At 35.0% G+C, this 24528-nt stretch overlaps 5 protein-coding genes across 6 annotated transcripts; 4 read left to right on the forward strand and 1 right to left on the reverse strand.

Annotated features, from left to right (window-relative positions):
* On the forward strand, nucleotides 4311-5506 carry LOC18605918. The gene has a single exon (XM_018117259.1). It carries the CDS (start codon nucleotides 4322-4324, stop codon nucleotides 5333-5335), a length of 1014 nt encoding a protein of 337 aa, XP_017972748.1. The 5' UTR covers nucleotides 4311-4321; the 3' UTR covers nucleotides 5336-5506.
* LOC18605919 (WAT1-related protein At3g30340) lies at nucleotides 9109-11722 on the forward strand. The gene is made up of 6 exons (XM_018116955.1): nucleotides 9109-9359; nucleotides 9625-9687; nucleotides 9782-9898; nucleotides 10011-10425; nucleotides 11210-11361; nucleotides 11457-11722. The coding sequence occupies exons 1-6, from the start codon at nucleotides 9169-9171 to the stop codon at nucleotides 11632-11634; spliced, it is 1116 nt and encodes a 371-aa protein (XP_017972444.1). The 5' UTR covers nucleotides 9109-9168; the 3' UTR covers nucleotides 11635-11722.
* On the reverse strand, nucleotides 12655-13580 carry LOC18605920. The gene has a single exon (XM_007039234.2). It carries the CDS (start codon nucleotides 13439-13441, stop codon nucleotides 12968-12970), a length of 474 nt encoding a protein of 157 aa, XP_007039296.1. The 5' UTR covers nucleotides 13442-13580; the 3' UTR covers nucleotides 12655-12967.
* LOC18605921 lies at nucleotides 16158-19242 on the forward strand. Of its 2 annotated transcripts, none has more exons than XM_007039236.2 (7): nucleotides 16158-16462; nucleotides 16766-17223; nucleotides 17774-17908; nucleotides 17991-18033; nucleotides 18497-18553; nucleotides 18654-18768; nucleotides 18871-19242. In XM_007039236.2, the coding sequence occupies exons 2-7, from the start codon at nucleotides 16901-16903 to the stop codon at nucleotides 18999-19001; spliced, it is 804 nt and encodes a 267-aa protein (XP_007039298.2). In that variant the 5' UTR covers nucleotides 16158-16462; nucleotides 16766-16900; the 3' UTR covers nucleotides 19002-19242. The 2 variants fall into 2 exon arrangements, with proteins under 2 accessions (XP_007039298.2, XP_007039297.2); XM_007039235.2 differs by having other exon boundaries at nucleotides 16161-16462; nucleotides 16785-17223.
* On the forward strand, nucleotides 20890-24143 carry LOC18605922 (protein NTM1-like 9). The gene is made up of 6 exons (XM_007039237.2): nucleotides 20890-21055; nucleotides 21349-21626; nucleotides 21808-22086; nucleotides 22199-22594; nucleotides 22785-23336; nucleotides 23502-24143. Exons 1-6 carry the CDS (start codon nucleotides 20890-20892, stop codon nucleotides 23796-23798), a joined length of 1968 nt encoding a protein of 655 aa, XP_007039299.2. The 3' UTR covers nucleotides 23799-24143.

Consider the following 24528-nt stretch of genomic DNA (forward strand, 5'->3'; position numbering starts at 1 on the left):
AATAAAATATGATATTGCATAATAAATTATCATGTTCAACAACTAACAATTTAACAAATTTTTATTCATTGATTAAAAGCATACACAAACCACATAAAGTTAAATATAAAAATCAAATAATCAAACAATATATCTACAAAATAAATCAAAAAGATAAAGACTTATAATTTCAAAATATTATTTGACATGCAATATTATTTTCTATTAGTTAAATTCTGTTTGGGTCTCAAACTATCAAATTAGTCAAAAAATAATTAAACTTGAAGTATTAAAAAACTTAATTTGGACTAAAAATTATTTACAATTGAAGCTTAAATAAAAATTACTGACAATTGAAGTTTAGATGAATTATTGTGAAATAATGAAAAACGCAGCTAATGACCAAATAAAGGAAACGTTATTGCAGGTCTCAAATATAGGATTTGAATTTTTGTATTAAGAGAGTAGTTTAGGTTTTGAATTTTTTTAATAAAAACTTAAATTATAGAAGGATTTTTTTTCATATAATATTTAAATATTAATATATAAATTACTTTTTGATAAATTTAAATTTAACTTATAATCTTTGACTGCACTCCTTACAAAATTGTAAAAAAATTAATAAGTTTATTAATATATTAATTATATAAAACTCTAAATAAGTAGTATAACAACTAAATTTTTTTCTAAGTGAGTGGTGTCATGTAACACCACTTATTTCAAAGATAGGTTTGTCATTTGTTAATCATAAAAACATATTTGATTAAAAATAAAATACAATAAATTAATTAAATATAATAAAAATATTTATTTAATTTAAAAAAAAAATTTAAGAAAATTTTCAAATATTATGTCATAGATTTTTTTTATTTCATCATAATAATATAGTTTTATTTCATAAAATGCAATAATATGGTATGTCAAGATTTCGTAGTCCTAATACATAAAGAGGAGATCACTAGTTGATCAAATCGAATAAATCAATCAAACTAATTTGATTCACTCATTTCAATTTGATTGTTTAATTTTTTTTTCTAGATTAGTGAGATTGGTATAATAATATATTATTTTAATTATTTAAATATATTTTATATATAATAAATATTGTTATGTTATTTACAATTTTACCATTCTTAATATTTGCTCCAAACCCCAAATCTTATCTTTAACACCCTCGGTCACACCCTATAGGGCCTATACCACTGCACAATTTGCTGTCCACCACCGCTAGTGCAAAACCACTATACTAATTATGTACAAAATTTTCAAAATAAAATATTTTAAAAATTTCTTAAATTGTTTATAAATATTTAAATAAATTTATATTTTTTATTATGATTGACTAACTCTTGTTAATTAAAATGATGCTTATTATTTTTTATGTCATATGAAACTAATGTGGCATAATTGTTGGTAACATAACATGTTAATATGATATAATTACATTATTATATGATAATTTCATCATTAATTACGACAAGTCAATATGTTATGTCAGTATCATGTAAATATAAAATAACAAATGTCAATTTAACTAACGATAATTAATCAATTATTAGTCATAAAGATTTATTTAGTGTAAAACAAAAAATATAAAAAATTCATTGAACACGATAAAAAACAAAAAAAATTATTTAAAGTTTTAAAAAATATTTCATTTTTTTTAATATTTTGCCAACCCTTTGATATATAAAAGAATAAACTTGTATGTGTAATGTAGGAGGAAAGAGAAAAGGAAGCTCTAAACATTAGCAAATACGTGTGATCATTAATAGATAAGTAGTTTTATTTGTCTTTTTCTTTTAAAAAAAGTTGTTGAAAAATATTGTTAAAAATTATTAAAAGAATTTTAAAGCTATAGACGAGTAGTTTTATTTGTCTTTTTCTTTTAAAAAAATTGTTGAAAATTTTGTTAAAAGAATGGTAAAAAAATATGAAAACCGATGAAATCAAACCAACCAAATTTTAATCAATTTTGATTAATTTGATTCTATAAGGTAATTCGATCAATTCATATGGAAATGTCGATTTGTTTTTCATAAATCGATCTAATGCTTGACTTTAAAAACGTTGAATTAATAATTTTTTTTTTTTAGTTTTCCTGGTTAAGTAAAACAAAAAAATATGCAAGGTTTCATTGCCACGAGAACATTAATTAAAGCAAGAAATCACAAATCTATGATTTTTTTTTTTTACATGTGACCAAAGATTTCATTAATTGATTTGGCACATCAATTTTTATTTCATGCACTATCATTAAGTGCTTATAATCATGAATTTCTCTTCCTATCATTTTTCCATCATTAACTTTTATGCACACCAATGCGTGATGGATAACTTTCCCTAAGGTGAGTCAATATGATATCTTTCATCAATACCAAAGGAAAAATAAGAAAACACAACAGCAAATTGGATTTAGTCATAGTTGACAGAATTATTCCATAATTCATTTGACAACAAATTTAAATTGCCAATAATTTAATATAACTATTAGGATTACTATTAGAATTGTTATAATTCTAAGAGCCATATCCCTCTTGAAAACTGATTATGTTTAACTAAATTAATTGTTAATAAGTTAACTTTTGGAACTTTATTCATGGAAATATTATATATATATATATGAAAATTTTTTGTCTTTTTAACAGATTAATTAATAACTGATGAAGATTGATAGACATTAAATCCACACGTCCAAAAGTAAAACCTTGGAATATTTACCAACAACACAGGCTGAAATTAGGAGTTATTCCGGGCCAATTGGGCTGAGGATACATGTTGCCCAAAATGCTAACAGCAAAGTGGACCAGTGATTTGTTAAAGGTATTTCTAAAGTTGCGAGATTATGGGCTTTAATCCATCCATCAAAGCTACAAGATTGCTAACCATACTTAACAAATCTCTAATGTTATTTTTTTGACATAATGTCCGAAAATTTTTATATAATTTTAAAAAAATTATTTTCTTATTATATTTAATCAAGTATTTATAATTTTATTTTGAATCAAATAAGTTTTATAATTATGATTGATTAACTATCATTAATTAAAATATCACTTGTCATTTTATATTGGATAAAAATATCGTATAGTAATGTTATCATGCCATGTAATAATCTAATACGACATGTCAGCATGTCATGTCAGCGTCGTGTGATATAAAATAAAAAATAATATTTGAGCTAATAATAGTTAATCAACTATTAGTTATAAGAACTTATTTAAATTAAAATAAAATATAAAGATTTAATTAAATGTAATCAAAAAATAAAAATCTATTTGAATATTCTTGAATAATTTATGAATTTTTAAAAATATTATATATATATATTGGTTTAATATCTAAAAAAGCTCTTAAACTATTTAAGAAAATTTAAATAAGCTTTTATACTTTTATTACGTTCAATCAAGACCTTATATTTTTATTTTGAGCCAAATAAACCATTATAGTTTTATTTTGAGTCAAATAAATCTTTATAATTAATGATTAATTTAGTCAAAATGTCATTTATTGTTTTATATTACGTGACAGTGACATGTTAAAATATTATAATTGATGATGAGATAGTTTATAAATATATTATAATTGATGATGATATGACATACTAATTTGATATGATAATATGAACATGTGATATTTTTCACCTTTCGTATCAATGGCATGTCACTATGTCAGTGTCGTGTAGATATAAAATGATGGTATTTTAACTATCACAATTAGGCTAACAATAGTCATAAAGATTTATTTGATTTTTTAAAAATAATTTAAAAGCTTATTTGAACATTATGACATATTTTTTTCATTTCAAACTTCTTGCAAAGTAAAACCTTAAATTTTGCGGTGAGAATGGGAAAGGAACAGAGGATGATTGGTATGATCTTCCTTCTTTAAGGAAAATGGTGGTCACCAAGCTACGATGATTCACAATGACAGATAGATAGAGAGAATGATGAAAAGTTTTCAATTTAGTAACAATGCTACAAAACAAGGAGAACTTACAACATAGCCATCAAATTAAACAAAGGAATAGAAAAGTTCTCATGATTCTTTTATTTTCCATGTTTCTTAAAGTCTACAGAATGGAGTTATGTGTTGTTTCAAAATATAATTCATGATAATGTCTAATTGGTTGCTATTGTAATTTAGTAATTCCGTCGATGTAAACAACTGGGCCTGCAATAGACATCGCAATATTTTATAAGATTTAAGCAGCAAGGTTTTGCCATTTTCTTGTTGTCGACTGCTGGTTTACCAAAGATACCGTTTCAATACACACAATTATAAGAAACCTGAACCTCGGCTACTCAAAGGTTCGATTAAAGGAAGAAATCAACTGATCAATATGGGGGCTCCAAGCAGTTCTAATGGAGTGCGTGGCAGAAAGAAGTCATCATCCAGAGGACACCATAGATTCGTGGGAGTTAGGCAGAGACCATCAGGGAGATGGGTGGCTGAGATCAAGGACTCCTTGCAGAAGGTCAGGCTTTGGCTTGGAACTTTTGATACTGCCGAGGAGGCTGCTCGAGCCTACGATGATGCTGCTCGGGCCTTGCGTGGAGCTAATGCGCGCACCAACTTCGAGCTACCCCAGTCAGCATCCAGTACGTGCGGCAACCGCGTCTCCTTGGATAACATGCAGCCTTTCTCGTTTGAGGAAGTCTGTGGGACGGGAAGTGATGCCGATGGGTTTCTTGGAGCACTCAAGGCCAAGTTGCTTGATGGCAAAGGGCTCAGAGTCCTATCACCTGCTAGTTGTGCTGGTTTGCAACCTAGCGTTGCTTCCAGCTCTCCTCATAACAACAGCAACGTAAGCAGAGAGTCAGGAGCGACAACAGTTGCTCCTCAAGGAATTGGAAACATGAACCCTGTTCAGGGTCCTGTAAATCCCGGTTTTAGCAAGCCCGACCTTGTCGTAAATCAAGATCATGAACATGATGATCAAGCGGCTGCAGGTCATATTGGGGTTCAATGGCATCAACCTGGCCAAAGCCAAACTGCGTCTATTGCAAGCATGATGTGGTCCAATGAACCGTCATACGAAGCGGCATGGGGCACACAGATGAACCAAGTCCCTCCTAATGGCTTGTTTAATATCACCACTTGCACAACTGCAACATCTACATGGCCACTTTCCGGCACAACTGAATCAACGATGGACTTGTCATATTCGGACCAGTGCACAATAGAGATGCAAATGAATATGAATGGTAAAGCAATGCCAATTTCTCAAATTGATGGAACGACAGAAGGTGTTTGGCCGTCAGAGCAGCAGTTTGTGCACTCTGACAACAACGGTTGGAGTGGCGCTAATGGCTCCTGGGATCCTTACATCTATGTTTCCTCCGTGCTTGGTTGATATCAGCGAATTACAGATTCATCATGATTAATGCAATTCTTTCATTTTCTATTGCCATTATTAATTGTACAACAACACCAACTAATCATTCTGTACTTTGTGCCCATAGAATCCTTTAAAGCTGTAATTTGACTATTATACTCAGGGAGAAAGCACAAAGAATGTACCAGTCATTACATTCAGTATTACGCGTAACTGCGTAAGCATTTACTTAATCACAGATTTTCCGTATTCTATAACATCCTCTTCATGATTTATCCAATACTGATAAAGTCTCTTTCATAGCAGACAAGAGCTTCTTTAACCTTAATATGATAAAATGTATACTTGTGAATGAATAATCAAATTATAAGCCAAGGTTTTGCACTTTGTAGCTCTAATGTTTAGTTTACATACAACTAAACGTTGCTATATTAACACTGGCAGAGTAGGATGACTCCATCCTTAAGACTTACATGATTTTACCCGGTTGATATTTCGGTAAACTTCATCACAAATATCAACTTGCTTTGATCATCCTAAGTGCATATTTTCAACTAAACCTTAGTTAAATCTGTTGAGCTAATACGAGGCTCTGCTCTGCTCTGCTGTATGCTGGGATGGAGAAGTGTATTAAATGAAATTGATACTACATTAATTCCTAAGATTCCAAGTGGCAAGACAAATATGTCCAAATGCGATGAAGAACATTCTGATAGGGTTGTGGGCTGAGGCTCATGCTACTAAGAAAATTGAAAATGACCCCTTTGTATAGTTCTTCCTAACTACTATAATTCTGGGGTGAGACAACACAAGTGTGTCCAAAACCAGAGGTGAAAAGCTGTCTAATAAAACTTGCTCTCAAAATCCATAGAAAATGGTTTTGTTCCTATCTCCATACAAGATGCTACCAATGATTTTTTCTTAGTTCATGGCTTGGCAGCATGCAGTCTCAAAGTGGAAACCAGCGTGTCATTTGATATGGATAATTAAAACACAATTTTAATTGGATAGTTGTACGTTTGCAAAAGGAGTCCTATTCACTGTTTGACGCTAAATGTTGTCCTAATCCGACATATGGTCGTATTTCTGTCTTTTCTTCGGTGGGAATAGCTAAGTGTGTATGTTTGGAGTAGCTGACTTGAGTCTAAAAGCTTCTATTGTTGGTCATCATCTGCACACTGGTTACAGCTTACAAGATCTTGCAAGGGCAATCTGTAAAATGCTAGACAATTGAATTGGATTGCTCGGATGCAGCTTCGAAAACCAAAAGGATCAATATCAGTTAACAAATTCTTTGGTAAATATAGCTGGCAGACTGAGTATCCATTTCCTTCATCTTGTACATCATATTTGCTTTTGCTGTAACAATTTGCCAATAGCTTAGGAGCAATCCTTACGCTCTTCACTACTAAGCTTACTAATTTAATAGGGAATGAATGCCTTAATCAGAGGCATAAACAAGGGGGAAAAGGAAAGGAATTTAAAATACTTTTGCCAATATTTTAGGAACTAATTAGTCAAAATCGTCCTTCAGATTTCTAAGCTGCTTGAGCATGTCTGCGTGAATGAGTGGACCAAAAACTCTTTGCCAATTTCCTAAACATTTTAAATCTTATTCCACAGCATAAGAAAGTTAAAGAGATGAGGTGGGACAATGTTAGCTGCCATTGGAAGAAAGGCAATACGGTGGTGACTCGTACAAAAGTCATAACGAGTGGTCCTCGTCATTGCAAAGTTGTCTCGTGGCATCTGGAATCAAATCTCAATATCAATGCTTGCATAATTCAAGGAAAGTGGGAGCTGGAGCACGGAGGGAATTTCAGTAGAAAGCTCTAAGATGGCAATACAGTAGTTAAAATCCTAGTTTATGGAACCCCAAGCATCTCCTACATGTTCTTTACCTATGAACCTCCAATCAGCAGAATACCACAATTTCTAACATGGGCTCCCGCAGTTTAGCATATCTGGCAACATGTTATTGTAGATTACATTGGCTACTTTGACTTTCAGTTTTGGATTCTGGGATAACTAAGGCTGCCATGGCATATGAAGAATGCATACATTTGAAAGTGCAGAATTATTAATACTCAATGCGGTAATGAACAGTTCTTTTAGTGCATTTACCGGCTGTCCTTGAATCAAAATGACGAATAAATGCCAAATATCTGAAGATGGAAAGTAGGTAAGGCTCAATGTGAAGAATATAATAAGATTGGACTATCAGAGCTAGAGATGTTTTGTTGGAAAAACAAAGTATTTCATAAGGTTTAAACATTTCACATTACTCAGGTATATAAAAGTGTAAGTGTTTTAAACAAGCAAATCTATTATGAATTTATTACAAAGAAGAAAAAGGAGTGGGTTTGCTGCACATGAAATTGGGCTAAGTCTTGAGAAAGTTCAAATTTTCCCCTTGCACACAAGTATACACATGGGTTAGACTCAAGTTAATTTTTGTACTCACTTCACTCTCCTAATTTGGTGCAACGTTCACTTCATCTTCTGCTTATAAATATAACCTTTTTACTTCAGTACCTATTTTTGTACTTACGTCATTATCCTAATTTGGTGCAACGTTTAATTCATACTCTGCTTATAAATATAACTTTTCTACTTCAGTACCCACCTCATTCTCGTGGGTTAGGCTCAAGTTAATTTTTGTACCCACCTCATTCTTCGAGTATACACATGGATTAGGCTCAAGTTAATTTTTGTACCCACCTCATTCTCCTAATTTAATGCATCATTCACTTCATTCTTTGCTTATAAATATAGCCTTTCTACTTCAGTACCCATCTCATTCTCCTGATTTGATGCAACGTTCACTTCATCCTCTACTTATAAATACAGCCTTCCTACTTCAGTTACAACATACGTGAAGCAAAACTTCTCTACATACTATTTCTCTGTTTTCATTCCTTTTGTGCTAGGTTTTATTTTTCAAAAAAATTTTTCTATCCTTTTGAATCCTGAAAGATAACCATTACAAATTTTTTGCATTAAGTACAATAATATGACGCCTTAGACTTTCTTGAAATTTTCTGTACTTAATTGCATCACCGACATGTTTAATCTATACTGGGTAAAGAATGTGCAATTTAAGAAGAAGTATACTTCTAAAATTATACCAATGAACTTTCAAAAAAAAAATTATACTAATGGCTGGAAATTCAGCACTTGGATTTAAGAACTGGAAAATTCAAAGAGCAAGCAATTAGTTGTTTCTGTTCAATAATCACAGGGTATATCTAGTGGATTTCTCTCACTATCTCTTCAGGTCCAATGGGGCAAGATCTGACACATTGTTCTTGTTTCCCACCTTGTAGGTGTGAGGATGCTTCCCTTGCCTGTTTCAAAGATGTAGTATTAGATGCTATGCGTATCGGAAAGAGAGACGAGAGTATCAATTTCTCCTACAGCCCTACTCAGAATATGCCTAGATGTAGTAATATTGCTGACCATAAAATCTTGACAGGCATGAGGAACATCATCTAATAATTGAAGAGAACCTAGAAGAAACATGGAAATGAAAAGCTCATGGCCATGCATTGATGCTTCAATATTTTGCAAGAGCCTGCCAAAGGATTCCAAACTAATCTCCATTTGTTTGAAACTAAGGATCAGTCAAAACAAAGTGAAAAGATGAGAATAATTATTAAACTATTGTCAAAGGTGGTTGCTTAAAGCATTGATGTGATTTGAAGAATTTAATCTTGCTTTGTTCCCACTTATTCCGGAGTCCATCTATTTAAAGCTATTGATGTCTGCCTCACTAGTGCCATTAAGAAAATTGTTCACAAACAGAGTGAGGTAGCTCCAACCTTGCCTTGGCTCTTTGACTGCTGGATCTAATGGCAGAGTTGAAGAGCTGTGCTGAATGGAAACCTTTTATTGCAATGATAGCAATTGATTTTTTGTTTGCTGTGGTGAATATTCTTCTTAAGAAAGTCCTTGATGAAGGGATGAACCATTTGGTCCTCATAACATTCCGGCTGTCAATTTCTACAATCTTCTTGGCCCCTATTGGCTACTTCTGGGAAAGGTAGGAGCTCCGCAGTCTCCATTCCTATTACTTTTTCTTTTAAATGTTTGACAAAATTCTCTTCCTTTGGAGTTTGGCGGTGAGCTAAATTCCGATTTCTTGAGTGTGTTTAGCTCTAGCCTTCCCCTGTCAGGTGTTTCTGCAGCTGCTTAGGACTAAAATGCTCATTTATTTGCGAGCAACTTAGATGGCTGTACATGGTCAAGTCGCTCTCCAAAGTATTTCTTTGTAATTTAAACACAACCTGACCCAAGATTGCTTGCAGGAACAGCAGACCAAAGCTCACACCACGCATTTTATGTTACCTCTTCTGCAGCGCTATCGTCGGGTTAGTTTATATTGAACTAGATTCATGAATTTCCTTCTAGCTAGCCTTATTGTTAATAATACAACAGGCACACCTAAATTGTAATTCCTTGTAGGGCCTCGCTAACGCAGTACTTCTTTCTCCTTGGAATTCAATACACATCTGCTACATTTGCATGCGCCTTTGTCAACATGGTGCCGGTGCTCACATTTATAATGGCACTACCATTCCGGTATGGATGCAAATTAGCTGTTATATTATAATACTAAGTTCTTCTGCAAAACTAGCAATCAATCCCTGCATGGTTATTTCACGCTTCCTGGTGTCGCTTATTTATACTGCAGGATAGAAACAGTGAACCTCAAAAGCAACGGTGGGAGAGCCAAAATACTCGGTTCAGTGATTTGTGTTGGAGGTGCCCTGCTATTAACCCTTTATAAAGGAATGCCTTTATTCAAACACCCACGCTCACAGGCCCTGGCTCCAACCATGGCAAATGCAATCAAGCTGAGCTCTTCTAGAAGGGCAGAGAGGTGGACCATTGGTTGCCTAGCTTTGATAGTAGGAACCATGTTGTGGTCTTCATGGTTTATCATTCAATCACATGTAGGCAAAAGATACCCCTGCCAATACTCCAGCACTGCAATCATGTCTTTCTTTGGTGCAATTCAGTCAGCTCTCTTAAGCTTGTCTACAAGCAGGGACCTTTCCATATGGGTTCTGAGGGGAAAAGTGGAAATCATAACTGTCCTCTATTCTGTAAGTGCGCTCTTCTTACAAGCAGAAGAAAATTTTATCTAGGTTGTGATATTGTCACAAATAGCTTTTTTAGTGTAACTGTCAAAGTAGTAATATCAATCCCACTAAAAAAGATAAAATCCAGGAAGGTAATAATTGTGTGAGTTTTAACCGATCCACAGGCTCTGGGTTGAGTAGGGAAGGCTGGACTAGGTTTATGCTGCCTTGTAGGCTAGGCTAGCAATAGAAATCACTTTTCCTTGTACCTTAGAAGCAAGAAACATCTTTTTCCATGTTGCTATCCAACTAAAAAAGATGAGAGGTGCATAGATTCAAACTTCAATTCTACGTATCTTTTTGTAATATGTATTGCATTTCCTGGTTTCAAAAATAAGTAATCATGTGGACTCTCTCCACATAAATCATCCAAGTAGATTCCATAAACCAAAATGGGAAACACTGCAGACAGCACCAATGTTTTCCATTCCCTGAATTAACAATCCAAGTGGATTCCATAAGCCAAAATGGAGAACACTGCAGACAGCATTAGTACTTTCCATTCCCTGAATTAGTAATTCAGTAAATGACAGATAAAAGATGTCTTTGGTTCTTGGAGTGCCACTCCCGAGTCAAGACTTCTATGGCTTTAAATAGCTTATTGGAAACTTTTGCATTAAGGTCATGATATTGGCTGCCAAACAACTCAGTACCAAATATGCTCAAATCAGTCTATTGCTATACAATACTCGATCCCTTACTCCTGAGATTCATCCTTGATTAACATGCCATTGTTCTGTAAATGCAGGGAATGATAGGATCAGGCTTGTGCTATGTGGGCATGGCGTGGTGTGTCAAGAAGAGGGGTCCTGTCTTCACAGCAGCATTTAGTCCTCTTGTTCAGATAATGGCAGCCATGTTTGATATCCCCATCCTTCACGAACAACTCAATCTTGGAAGGTTAATTATTCTAACTAATTAATATATCTGCTTAATTATATACAAGGCTGATAAATACTCATTGCTAATTTCGTCCCTGGCACTCTAACGAACAGTTTGTTGGGTTCGATAGTTGTCATTATTGGACTGTACATTCTTCTTTGGGGCAAGAACAAAGAAGTGCAGAATTATGCATCAAAAATTGCTCAAGAAGCCAAAGAGATCAGGGAGCAAGAGACTCAGTTACAAGTAATCACAGTTTCTTGTGATTTAAGTTGTCCTGAGGCCAAGTAGCATTTTGCTGCCTACCCTCCACTCCATTCATGTAATATTCAATAACCTATTAATAAATACCACCGAATATGTTTCGACTTCTCTTCAATTGCACCACAAGTCTGCTTTACCATTTTAGTGATGGATGCATCATTGGTCGCAGGATTGAGAGTTTTGATATGCAACAAAGTTTATCAATTAAAATTGGGGAAGAAAATTCAACATTGTAAGTGGAAATTAAACCTGTCACTGTCACCCATATTTCTACTTGCATATATGGAGGGAATAAGGAGAAATTTTTTTTAAAAGAGGATTCCTTTCCTAAAAATTAGCTTCTCTGAAAAATTATTCCACTCCATCTTAAAACTTAGCTCCTTAGGACAATCACTTAACTCAATCCATCTCTTTTAAATTCAATGCGGCAGCATAGACTAACCTATACCATCTGAAGAATGAGGTCTATGATACAACAATTTCATAAAGCAACATAAAAGTGTGATCTCACTAGTCTGTATGTGCTTACATCATATTGCTGTTTCACATGGCAAATCCGTGCTTTTGTACTTTATAGCAATCTTGCTCCTGAATACTTCAGATGCAACTTTTCATCAAATATAATCTTCAACACTACAGCAATGCCTTTTTAATCAGTTTAAGACTGATACATGTTGAATTAAGGTATCCATGATGGTAACTTTTCCTTCAAGGCCTACACATGATTGTAAGATGCAGCAATATTTCCCCTTAAACAAAATTCATTACCTTAACTTTGAAATGCACTGTACACTCTGTCCAAAACATAGTTCTTCGATCTCAACTGAATCCAGATTGCACGGTAGGATTTCATAGACCTTGGGAAACCATGTTATGACTTAGAATAGGGTAAATATGAAGCAATATCTGATATTGAGCCGCAATGTCCACAATGTCAGTTTGAAGGTCTTATAAAAAACAAGTGATAGACCATTACAATTACAAGAGGCATCCGGATTAAGAGAATTCAGAATAAGTCAGCTTCTAGCAATTCAAGACTCAAGAGGATGATAGCAAACTTTAAGGTTAAACACTTGATTATTATTTGTATGGTTGACACACTAGACTATGGCAAACAATCATGCAGAAACAACAAACCGTATATATCCATATCGGAGACAAAAACAGGGAAAAAAACATAGTTCTGCCACGGGAATGCTCGGATTCCCTTAGTTTTTACCTTTTACATGCTGTCAGGCAAACATAACCTAGGATAGTAAAGCAATACAAAGATTTATTTTATGCAAGTTTATTGACTTAGACAAGACTTCTCTTCAGCACTTCTGCACCGTGTTATAGCTGCAATTTCTTGTTCATCGGCTTAATCGGAATTTTCACTTTTTAAGGAACCCTTTTCTTTTTTCTTTCCCCTGATCCTTCGGGCAATATCTGCTGGCTTCTGGCCCTCACGTTCCATAACATCAGAGACGTCCAAATGGACGCCTGGATCGTTGGTGTTGTAGCTGCTGCCCAGCATGATTGAGTTGTTTACAGCTTGGAAATTGCTGTTCACGTAGGTACTCAATGCATCAGGCTCGCCAAGTGAAATTCCTTGGGGACTGGATTTGTCATCCAACTCACTTCGCATCGTGGCTCCAGAATTGTTTCCTGCAAGTGTGATAATACTCGCGCCATGCTCTTGATCATCTTCATGTTGGCTTGATCCGGGTTTATGAATACCAGATATGCGGTGAGTTATGGCAGAGACCATGTCTTTGAGTTCTTTGTCCAGATATCTATTTTTGTCACCTTCACCAGTGGACTGGCGATCAGGCTTGCTTGTTTCAAGAGGCATTTTTTCTTTTCAAAGAACAAGGTTGGGTTGGGAAGGAAGAAGTTGGCTGTGAAGGGCATATATGATTTTGGGTTGGAGCTCAAACGGAAAACATTTAGATATAAGAGTAGCTGCAGGGCCAAAACTGCTTGATGGAATAAAGAAGTGCCTTACATGGCAATTCAAGGATTTTAATTTATTCCCCTCTTAAAAGGAGGGGGATTACTTGACAATTGGTTAACCTCCTATAGATTATACTTTTGTCACACTTACGCTCTTTGATTTTTCATTCAAGAGATTGCAGGGAAAGAATCATTCTGGTACACAGATTGTCTAAGCTGTCATTCCAGCCTTTCCACTTTAGCTATGGTACTGCTTATACCAGGAGACTTGAGCTTTGGATTCAGGTTATATTAATAACTCTAATAGCCCCATGGAAGTTGAATCTTTTGAACTTTGATAGATGATAAATGTTTATTAATCCTGACCATCAATTAAATTTTCAGGTCAAACCTGAATAGCCCCATTGCCCTGTGGAAAAGAACCTCAGCAAACACTTGAACCAATCATTGACAACAAAAAATAGGCTACGTCGACTGTTAACACAGGATAGATACAATAAAATAAGCATCTTTCTCTATTTTTTTCGCAGATCCCAACCAGAGAATGAAATGTTAAATTCTTGCAAAATTTTTTTGTTGAAATTTATTATTTGTGTCTAGCAAATTAACAGTTTCTGTTTGGGTCATGGCATCATTGACGGAAGAACAAGGCCTAGTGTTTGTTCTTTGGGTGGGCTTTTAATTCATCCATGGACATGTCGTAGGACCAGCTATTGCTGTCATCTTTAACACTTTCTGCATTTTTGTTTGCGATATATAGATAAGGGTAGAATAAAATAATTATTTTATAAAAATAAAATAATTATTTTATAAAAATAAAATAATTATTAATTAATTTAATATGATAAATGAGATAACAATAGTTATTATGATTTATTATAGTATTTGGTTCGTAAAAAAAGAATTTGAAATAAGAAAAAAATAAAAGATAAAAAGATAAAAATATTTTTTATTATTTATATTATTATTTAATTTTTTATTTTTTAAATATTAATATTTTGTATATAATTTAATCATTAATACTATAAAATATTAATATATTATTTATATTTTAAATGTTATTATTATTATTATTTATTTTTATTTAATTTTTAAATATTAATATTTTATAATTTATTTAAAATATTAATATTTTGATAGTTTAAATATTAGTATTTTATTTATAATTTAATCATTGAAATTTAAAAATATTAATATTTTATTTATAAAATTAACTATAATTATGATTAAAATTTTAATACTTTTAATTAATTTTCAAACTCAATATTTTTTAATATATAATTGAAAACTTAAACTCTTTATTATAATAAGATTTATTTTCATCAAAAAACAAAAATACTCTTTATATAATTTAGTAAAATTTATACCAAAGATAAAATTAAGTAATTTTTTTCTTTTTTAGTCATTTAATTTTATTTTTATTAAAATTTTAATAATTTATTATATATTATTTTATATTTTCACTTAAAAATTTTAACATTAATATTTTTATTTATAATTAAAATATTAAAATATTAATATTTTAATTATTTTAATGTAAATCATTAATTTTATAAGTTTAGGTTTGTAATTTTTCAAAGAAAGTAAAGACATTTTAATTCAAAATGTTTTAAACTCTATTTTTATGGGCACGGAATAGTTAATACTATTAAAAAAAATGATATTAGCTATTCCAAAATTTAAACTGATTTTTGTTGCTGCTGTCATTGAACAAGTGTCAGTCTGCTGCATCAATACCCTGGATTGATTCTATGTCTCGCAGGCCTCACGGTCCATCTTGTGGCCCTTCTGAAATTAGATATGGTCAGTTCTAAAAGCCTGAAATAATTTCAAACTGGGCTGCTGCGCTCCTAAGATCAACAATCATTCGAAAACCAGTAGCAAGCCCAACTCCAGAATTATTAAACAACAAACAGTAACCCGAATGTCAACTAGAATCCTGAGAATCCTCGAGTATAACCCTAAACCTGCTGCTTATTGTTAGGTGGTTCTTTTTCTTCATTTGTTCAGTATTTCAACTACTATTTCTTTAATAGGGTGAGCAGTCTTCAATTATTCACAGTTAATATCCAATTCACGGGTCAACCAAGGTTGTTCCACCTTAATACAGATCTTATTGGCTGTCCCAGTGATGAATGATAAAAAGAAAGAAATGCAACGAATCCCTGCCTCAGGACCTCAACATACCAATCACCAAACATGTAGGCTAACATTTATACCATACCCATTTGATACCCAGATGTGATGGGATGATAATTACCCTCAATTCCCTTGTGAACCAAACTTCATTGCCCTTACTAATAGGTTAGAATACTAGCATTTTCGCTGTCATTTTTTGATTTCCTGCCAAAAAAGCCACGCTTTGTTTCGACCCTCAAACCTTTTTGGAATCTTTTAGCCACTCATAAAATCCAGCGAATAAGCGTTGAAAGGTGAGTGAGTGACCCAAAATTGCCAAAAGGGCAAAAACCTTCACCTTCTATAACTATAGAGATATCAGAAACTAAAATTATTAGCTCAGTACATTAGGAAAAGGTTGAATGGATTTTTTATTAAGAGCGAAAAACCCAGATTGGAAAATGCATATTTAATTGACAAAAAAAAAAAGGAAAATGCATGCTTAAGAGTATGACGGAAGGGCGCGGGGCCAACAATACTGCGTGGCGTTGCGTTATTAAACAAAAGATCCTTCTTCTGTTGGTTTTAGCCAAATTCGTAATCAATTACACATCAAATTCTGAAAGGTGACTGTCAAATTCTATTCTATTCTATTGTATTTTACTTTATTTTTATTTTTCTCTCTCCCCCCACTTTCTTCTATTGTTTCTCGTCCCACTTCTTTCTTATTGGTGCTGTTGCTTCTTCAACTTTCAACCGTCAACAAACTCCATAGTGATTTTAAGGAACAAACATTCTTCAGGTAGACGTTCCTCACCTTTTTTGTTTTACAGAAATTTCAACGCCTATCGTTTGTATTCTTTTTAATGTCCCTGCACACAAAAATTTCAGTTGGTCCGAGCTAATTTCAAGGCTGAAATTAAGTTCTCCATCTTGTTAGTGGGTTATCTGTGATGGGTTGTTTTTGGTTTTATAGTATTTTATTTGATCGTTCCTTTAGAATCAAAGAAATGAAAGTGTCTGTTGCATTCTGTTTCAAGAACAATTTGAGGGGTTTAAGTTTGGCGTTTTGCAATTTTACTTGTTATAATTAAGTAATCTCTAGGGTTTTGATTGACTGGCAGTCTTGAAGAGTGCTTTCTTTTGGGGGAATCGACAGTGAGAGTGCTGGGGAATTTCACGAGAATTAAATATTTTAAAACCAAAAGGGATTGTGGTAAACGCTGTAAATAACAATCAGATGCAGAATGAAGGTTCAAATGGGACTAGCACCACAGCTGGTGACCACTCTGGTAATTTACCAGAACCTGACCTCGAGAAGCAGGAAAACATCCCAGTGTTGCCTCAGGAAGATAGCCATCCAGGCTCAGTTGGGGATTCAGGCTGTGTGGCCAATCCCACATTGTTAACCATTGTGGTATCAAATGGCGAGTCTCATGTGACTCAGCAGCCGATAGCTAAATTATCAAAAGATGTGGACTCCATTAAGGAGGAATTGCCTTGTGTGGCTTCTCCGAAAAAGGGGTATTTTTCGAGGACCACTAGTTGTCATGAGCAGTGCAGGTACATTATACTTCTCCTGCATCTAATCCTCCTATATGTGCTTTTTGTATATTATGTTTCCAATATTAGATTGTTTTAGGATAGCTTGATTCCTCATAAGAATGAGGATCATCACATAGTCTGGAGTATTTGTTAGCTATGTGCAGTGGGGTTCCATAGATGAATGTTTTATCTTATAATGTTAATTGTCCTATGCATTTTCATTTGCATATCTTTCAGTCTTGAGAGTACAGCCTTGTTCCCCTGTTTATATTTTCTACAGATATTATATATTAATGGAGTGCGTGTGTACATGTTAACTCCTAGTTTCTGTTTAACTATAAAGTGTCAAAAGCGTGTAGTGCATAAAGGTTTTGGTGACATTAGATTCTAGGATTAGGCTTGAGAAAATGCTTCATTCAGATCATCTTATATATTGTGGCAAGTCAACCATATTAACCATCCATTAGCATGCTGACCTTTTCTGGCCTTCAATTTGTTTTTCAGAGATCGATCTTGATCTGTAGTATCACATATGCTATGACTCATTACTATCTATATTATTCTTCAGAGTTTGTCAACAAGAGAAGGAAGAAGTTCTTATAGATTTGGGGTGCCAATGTAAAGGTGGTCTTGCAAAAGCCCATCGGTCTTGCATTGACACTTGGTTTCATACAAAAGGATCCAACAAATGCGAGATATGCCAGTTAGTTATTCAAAATTTGATTTCCTACATTAAGTGGTTTATTCTTAAAGATATCATGATTCAATTTACTGTTGTCATGCAGAGCAGTTGCTGTGAACGTTTCAGCTCCAGAGTCCCAGCCCAGTGTAGGTATTCTGTGCTTAAGAGAAAGGGCTAGCAACAAAAACCCATGGATAGGTTTTCTGTTTCGTTTAGTCATAGCCTACTAGATGCAAGAAGTTTAATGTCACCTTTGTGGGGTTTTGTTTGCTGACTAGAGTGTTTCATTGCCCAAAACCAAACTTAAAGGTGGACGATAAAACAAAGTTGAAGATTGAATTTGGCAGTGTTTGAGTGTTATTTTGTTTTTTGGGCTACTGTTATGTATGGTATATTGTATATACAAGTTGTAGAGAGATGAAAAACCCGTTATAACCCCCTCTGATTTTATGTTAGCACTTTAAAAGGTAATTGATGACTTTCAGCTTTGGTCCAAAGCTAATGTAGAAAACTGGTGCAGAAGCTTTCCAGTTTTGATTTTTTGTGGTTCATTTGTAGCATCTCATAGTCATGCCAGCATTTGGTTGTCAAATGTTTTTCATGGTGCAGGCAAATTCCTGGCTTTGGAGGGTTGATCCAAGCTTTGCACCACAAGAACGTGAAAGGGTACGTGAATAACTGCAGTTTGTCTACTGGGATCTTACTCATTCTTGAGAAAATTCATTCCATTTGTGTTAATTTTGCATCAAATTACTCTTGATAACAGGGTTGTTTTAGTCCACTATGGGTGGCATTCTCAATCCTTATTGGTGGTCTATTGTTGGATGTGTTAATATCCGTTACTCTTGGTGTCTCTGCACTGCCTGTTAACATCATAATTGGTATGTACACCTCACTCTGCCCATACCTGTTTATAGGAAATCCCATTCTTAGCAAGTACTTTGATTCTTTGTGATGTTGTAACTTTATGAGACATTGTGCAGGTGTTATTGTTGTCCTTGGACTTGGAACCGCCCTTCGACTTGCATTGGAATTCTGCCATGAGTGGAGTATTAGGAGAGCCGTGCAAAGGGTAGAAACAAATGCAACTCTTGGGTACCATCCTGCATTGTAGTTAAATCTGTACATAGTAAATTTGAGCCTACAGGCCAATTATTGAGTTCTTTTGTTTCGTATATAATGTTAAGCTTACTATTTATTCTGAGAGGGCACCATTGTTGTTTACTGCTTATATTATACACCATGATACAGTTTGAGACAATCTCCGTGAGCGGCTTTGAGAATTTATACAGTCAAATTGGATGTGGAACATTGGGTTTGAAATGTATCTTATTGTATCATGAGTAATTTCATTTCTTGTATTGCATAATTGTTATATTAGTTGTCCTCTAAACAAAGTGATACTATCCCGGACTCCTACATTGGATCTTTCGTAACTTGTACTGAAATGGGAAGGGGAACCAGTCCACAGAAAATGTCAATTCCATTTCCATTGCTTTTGATGAAGTTGCATTCTTTTGACTTGAATGGAGCCTGATAATATTGAACAAGCAGCGTACTGCTATGAATTGCCAATTGGCTGGAGTTGCCAGAGTAATGTTTAGATTCTCTTCTTTATTTGAAAAAAAAAGAAGTTTCATGATTAGAGTAGTATTATGTTGTGATTTTGGTAGAAGACAGGATGAAGTATTTAGGCATAATTGCAGGGATTAAAGACAGGACTCACTTACTTTCTATGGTATGGAGACATATGCGTGTGCGGATAAAGGTTGTGGCTTTGGAGGCCGGCCAAAATTTTTTTGACCATCGAAGTTTGCAATCTTTTTCGACCATATTGTTTCAACGGTTTGATTTTGATCTCTCTTGACAGCCTAACAGTTGCAGACCTTTCCCTAAAAATGGCCTGAAAGATTATCTATCGGATGGTTTAGACTATAGATAGATACTCTTTACTTATTGACTCTCCATTATCGGTCGGGGACAGGACGATGAAAACCGGTAAACACCTGCGCAATGATTACCTCTTGCCTTCCTTCAGATGTATCATCTCCTGAAACCAATTAATTGAAAACATTAGTAAAAAATGGGCTTTGAGAAGAGAACACTTGTGCTTTGTGGTATTTGAGAATTTGATTCAATATTAAATGGAGTCCCTTCCCAAAGAAACTCATGATTTGTGACATTGCGGAACAAAATACTTACTGCCGAAGCACGTGAATGAATCAAGCAAAAGCTTTAGTGGCAAAACTACAAAAAATCATACGCAGAGCCGGACGCACGTGGGAAGGTAAATTTTACTGTTTAATCAAAACAACAAAAAGCGGCAAAAAGCAAAAAGTGTAGCACTACTGAGCTTACTTTTTCCACAGCCACTGCAGTAAGGAGGAATGGCTTGCGGGATAAGGCAAAGCACAGTGCTCCATTGGTAAGCCCGCACAACCTCAAAATGAAAAAGGCCTCCAGGGGGGCATTTCAGTCATTATGCTATCTGGTGCTCCATTTTACGCGGTGTACGAAAAAAGGGCAGCCCAATAAGCTGAATTCGCTGTCCACACTGGGTATTTTACGCTGCGGATATCTCTTCGTCTTCCCGTGCATTCGCTTAAATGATTAGTCAATCCTACGAATGGTAGAGCGACAGCCAAGCGCAAGCACGGAAAAAGATCACGTGAGAGACACGTGGTGTCTTTGACTCGACTGGGGGCCTTACGGCTTAACCCCAACGAAGAAAGCGACCAACGGAGCGGGCAAGGCAACTGAAAGATATACCCGAGACTAATTCGCACAACAACAAATTTAGCTGAGCAAGAAATCTAGGAGGAGAGAGAGAGAGAGAGAAGAAGAACCAAAAAGGAAAATACAGTCTTAGTTAAGTTATCGGAAGAAGAATACAATCTTACTTACAGTTTGACGTTCTTTTTCTTTTTACTTTATTTTTTCCCAGAAAACTAAAAAAGGAGTAGTGGTTGTAGAAATTGACTTAGGGTTTAGCAAGGGGAAAGATGGCAGTTTTAACGATGGAAACCTTACCTTTAGGATTTAGATTCAGGCCGACAGACGAAGAGCTCATCAATCACTACCTTAAATTGAAGATCAACGGTCGTCATTCCGAGGTCGAGGTCATTCCTGAAATTGATGTCTGCAAATGGGAGCCCTGGGATTTGCCTGGTATTTTTCTTTTGTTCTTTATTTTCTAAAAAGGAACGAAATGATTGGGTGAAGAAGTGTTCGGAATCTTTGATACCTTAGCGTTAGCCAGAGCGTCAGCTTAAATTCCTTTATTCCCCGATAAATGAAATAATTATAGTTCATGAATTTGATTCCCGCTTTTCTACAACTGGCAATTTCCCGTAAACCTACTTATATTCCTTTTTGAAATTCCTCTCACTATAATTTTTTATATTCCAAAACTAGTGAAATCTTTTTATTTTTATACTTGGTGATGGTTGAGTTAAATTCAGGACTGTCGGTGATAAAATCGGACGATCCGGAGTGGTTCTTCTTCTGCCCGCGTGACAGGAAGTACCCCAACGGCCACCGTTCCAACAGAGCAACGGATAAAGGGTACTGGAAAGCCACGGGTAAGGATCGAACCATCAAGTCTAAAAAGTCACTCATCGGCATGAAGAAGACCTTGGTTTTTTACAAGGGCCGTGCTCCCAAGGGCCAGCGTACCAACTGGATCATGCACGAATACCGCGCCACTGCCAAGGACCTTGATGGCACCGGCCCTGGCCAGGTTTTCTGTCAACTTTAATTGTTCTCAGTTTAAGTTACTGCAAATAAATACGATCACTGACTTAAACTTTTGTTTTGTTTTTCTTCTTTTTTAGTATTGTGGTTAGTTTGAAAAGCAAAAAAGAAAAATTTAAAAGAAAAACGGGAATGATTATGTAACTTGGACCTTTTTCTGGATGCAGGGTGCTTTTGTTCTATGTCGATTGTTTCATAAACTAGAAGAGAAGAATGATACTGTAAAGTACGAGGAAGTAGAACAAACTGGATATTCTCCTACCATGACAAAATCTTCTCGTGATGACACGTCATCGGATCTTCTCCAAGATACCGTGTCATCTGATACACAAGCTCAAAAGCCCGACAATGTAATGCAAAATGGTCAAGTAACTGGTGACAGCAGCTGCAATAGTCATATGACTTCTGATGCAGAAGATCATGCAACAGAAGAAACTGCGGTAGAGGTGAGAAGTGGACTATTTATCTATATTTTGGCATTGCTGCATTCTTTGTCATTTTATCTTGAGCAATATCAAGATTGTTGATAAGAGACTGTTGTCTTGCTTTTTATTGCAGAAATATCCACTCCTGGAAGGCAATTCAAATTTGTATGAGCCCAATTTTGGTGAAATTGACTACAAAGTCTTCTCACCAATGAACTTGCATTTTTTTGAAGATCTGCCAGTCTGCATGGATTCTCCTTATGCAAGTGATTTTGGCCATGATCAAAATGGATTTTATTTCCAGGATGGGACTGGTGAACAAGATGTATCTTTCTCTATGTTGGATGAGGTCTTAAATAACCACGAAGGCTCCTGTGCAGCGTCAAACAGTCAGAAGAACTTGGTTGCTGGAACTGAGATGCCCTTGTCTGGTAATGGATTCATCTCAAAGACAATACCACCGGAAACCTCATATATCGAAGAAAGTGGTATATATAGTGAGACAGACACTGAAATGGCACAACTACAGGTAAGGAATAACTTGCTACTAGCTATTATGTTCCTATATAGGTGAAAATTAGCCATTTCTCTTTAACTTTCTGGAGTTTTACTTTAGGTTTCAGCCATATTTTTTTTATTTATTTTTGCTTTTAAGGCAATTTGATTTAGTACACAGTTCAGCTCTAACTTATGTTTGATACTTTCAACTTGTTTACCAGTCTGAATCAGAGGTTGGAGCTCCAAGGTGGTTTGGTGGGCATGTTGATAACAAGTATTCAGTGCAAATGCAAACTTCCTTTGATACTGGCGATACTCAAAGAGCACTTTATGATCAAGCGTTTAGAATTGGAAATAATGGTAGTCTTGGAAATTGTTCTGTTGGCCAAGCTACTTCATATACTGATTCTGCAATGGGTAATATTAATAATTTGCAACAATTAACCAGTCTGAAAAATAATATGAATAATGGTGGTAATCTTGGTGGTGGAACTGGCATGAACACTAGAACCTTTGAGCCTCCGCAGCAACCAAATTCAGACAACTTTGCAACTCTCGGAATTGGTACTGGAATCAAGATTAGAACCCGTGCACCTCAGCAAAGAGCAAATTCAGACAACTTCGTAAATCAGGGCACTGCTCCAAGAAGAATACGCTTGCAAATGAAACCTTCTAATGGCCCAATGAAAGTTTCTGCCGGCTGTGTTGATGATGGCAAAATGAGAAGTACAGGCCTCGGTGAAGAAGAAGAAGTTCAGTCTGCTCTAACTGAGGTAGGGTAACCAGGAAAAGCTAATTTCAAGCGTTGCTGATATTTTGAAGTGTATTTATCCCACCTTCACCTTTCGTCAGGTTTTTGCTAAGGTCAAGTATAATATTTGTTAAATAATAAGTACATTTCACAAATTGACCATTATCTTTCAATGTTTTGAATGCAGATCACAGAAGCAGAAGCTGCAGGACAGATTCCTAGCTCTGATGAGTCAGAGAAAGAGAACCAGTTACTCAAGTTTGATGGCAGCGGGGACATTGCTGAAGAATCTTGTACAAAACTGAGGCAGAGGGTGAAGCAAGATGGTGAGCCTTGTAGTAGCCAAATTGGCCCATCAGTTCATTCCAAGGTAGCTCCCGCGCATCATCGCTCAAGATCCCTATCAATTGTTGTGTTCACTGTGTTCCTTATTACAATCTTGTTGGCTCTGTTCATGGGAATATGGAGATGCCTTAGATTTTGAATTCCGGATGTTGTTGAAATAGGCTGTCGTAGGTAGTCCGTTTTCCTCCCACTGTATCTTTCTAGGAAATATGATCAGGTTCTGTAAATTGTGTCCCATGTGTATTGTTGTGAAGATAGGGGAGTACTGTGTAAAAATAACTGATGCGATGGCCTTTTTTGTTGTTAACAGTTGGCATAGGGAGTTATCTTCATATGTAGTAGGGAAGGGAGTGTTTTTTGTTATCTATCTTTACCTTCCCTTATCAAAATCTTATGTAGCTTTGTGGTACAGCAGATCCACTGGGAATATTTAGTTGAAATCCGGATAAGCTCTATGATTGATTAATGTAGCTTTTAATTTCAATTCTTTGTACCTTTTTTTTTTCTTTTTATAGAAAGTCGTATTAAGGTCGAATAATGGAGTTCTTGTTTTAGGCGGGGATTTCATTTCCAAATTAACGCACGATTGGAGTTTGTTCGAATTTTCCTTATTTTGCAATATTTTTCTTCACCTTATAGCTCGGCTGAATCAACTACTTGTCAGGATATAGCTTACCGAACCTTATACCAACTTTACGTTCTGGATTAGGAGGAAACAAAATCATCTTGCTTAGTTTCGTTTTCTTCTGCTGCTTTAGCCATTCCTGTGCGTACGTAAATTCGCCATAAGTGGGAAGCAAAAAGTATGCAGATTGATCCCCTGTAAGAAGAATTAGAGGATTTGTTGAAAGACTAATTTTGAAATTCAC

The sequence above is a fragment of the Theobroma cacao genome, chromosome 3 (genome assembly GCF_000208745.1).
Source record: "Theobroma cacao cultivar B97-61/B2 chromosome 3, Criollo_cocoa_genome_V2, whole genome shotgun sequence".
In the NCBI taxonomy this organism is placed as follows: domain Eukaryota; kingdom Viridiplantae; phylum Streptophyta; class Magnoliopsida; order Malvales; family Malvaceae; genus Theobroma; species Theobroma cacao.

Excerpts from the sequence above, each read along its gene's own strand:
- LOC18605918 (XM_018117259.1), top strand. The coding sequence starts at position 4,322 with ATGGGGGCTCCAAGCAGTTCTAATGGAGTGCGTGGCAGAAAGAAGTCA.
- LOC18605919 (XM_018116955.1), top strand. The coding sequence starts at position 9,169 with ATGGCAGAGTTGAAGAGCTGTGCTGAATGGAAACCTTTTATTGCAATG. Across the intron at positions 9,899-10,010 it reads ATAATGGCACTACCATTCCG|GATAGAAACAGTGAACCTCA; the intron begins GTATGGATGCAA and ends TTTATACTGCAG. Across the intron at positions 10,426-11,209 it reads TCATAACTGTCCTCTATTCT|GGAATGATAGGATCAGGCTT; the intron begins GTAAGTGCGCTC and ends CTGTAAATGCAG.
- LOC18605920 (XM_007039234.2), bottom strand. The coding sequence starts at position 13,441 with ATGCCTCTTGAAACAAGCAAGCCTGATCGCCAGTCCACTGGTGAAGGT.
- LOC18605921 (XM_007039236.2), top strand. The coding sequence starts at position 16,901 with ATGCAGAATGAAGGTTCAAATGGGACTAGCACCACAGCTGGTGACCAC. Across the intron at positions 17,224-17,773 it reads AGTTGTCATGAGCAGTGCAG|AGTTTGTCAACAAGAGAAGG; the intron begins GTACATTATACT and ends ATTATTCTTCAG. Across the intron at positions 17,909-17,990 it reads AACAAATGCGAGATATGCCA|AGCAGTTGCTGTGAACGTTT; the intron begins GTTAGTTATTCA and ends GTTGTCATGCAG.
- LOC18605922 (XM_007039237.2), top strand. The coding sequence starts at position 20,890 with ATGGCAGTTTTAACGATGGAAACCTTACCTTTAGGATTTAGATTCAGG. Across the intron at positions 21,056-21,348 it reads GGAGCCCTGGGATTTGCCTG|GACTGTCGGTGATAAAATCG; the intron begins GTATTTTTCTTT and ends AGTTAAATTCAG. Across the intron at positions 23,337-23,501 it reads TTCAGTCTGCTCTAACTGAG|ATCACAGAAGCAGAAGCTGC; the intron begins GTAGGGTAACCA and ends TTTTGAATGCAG.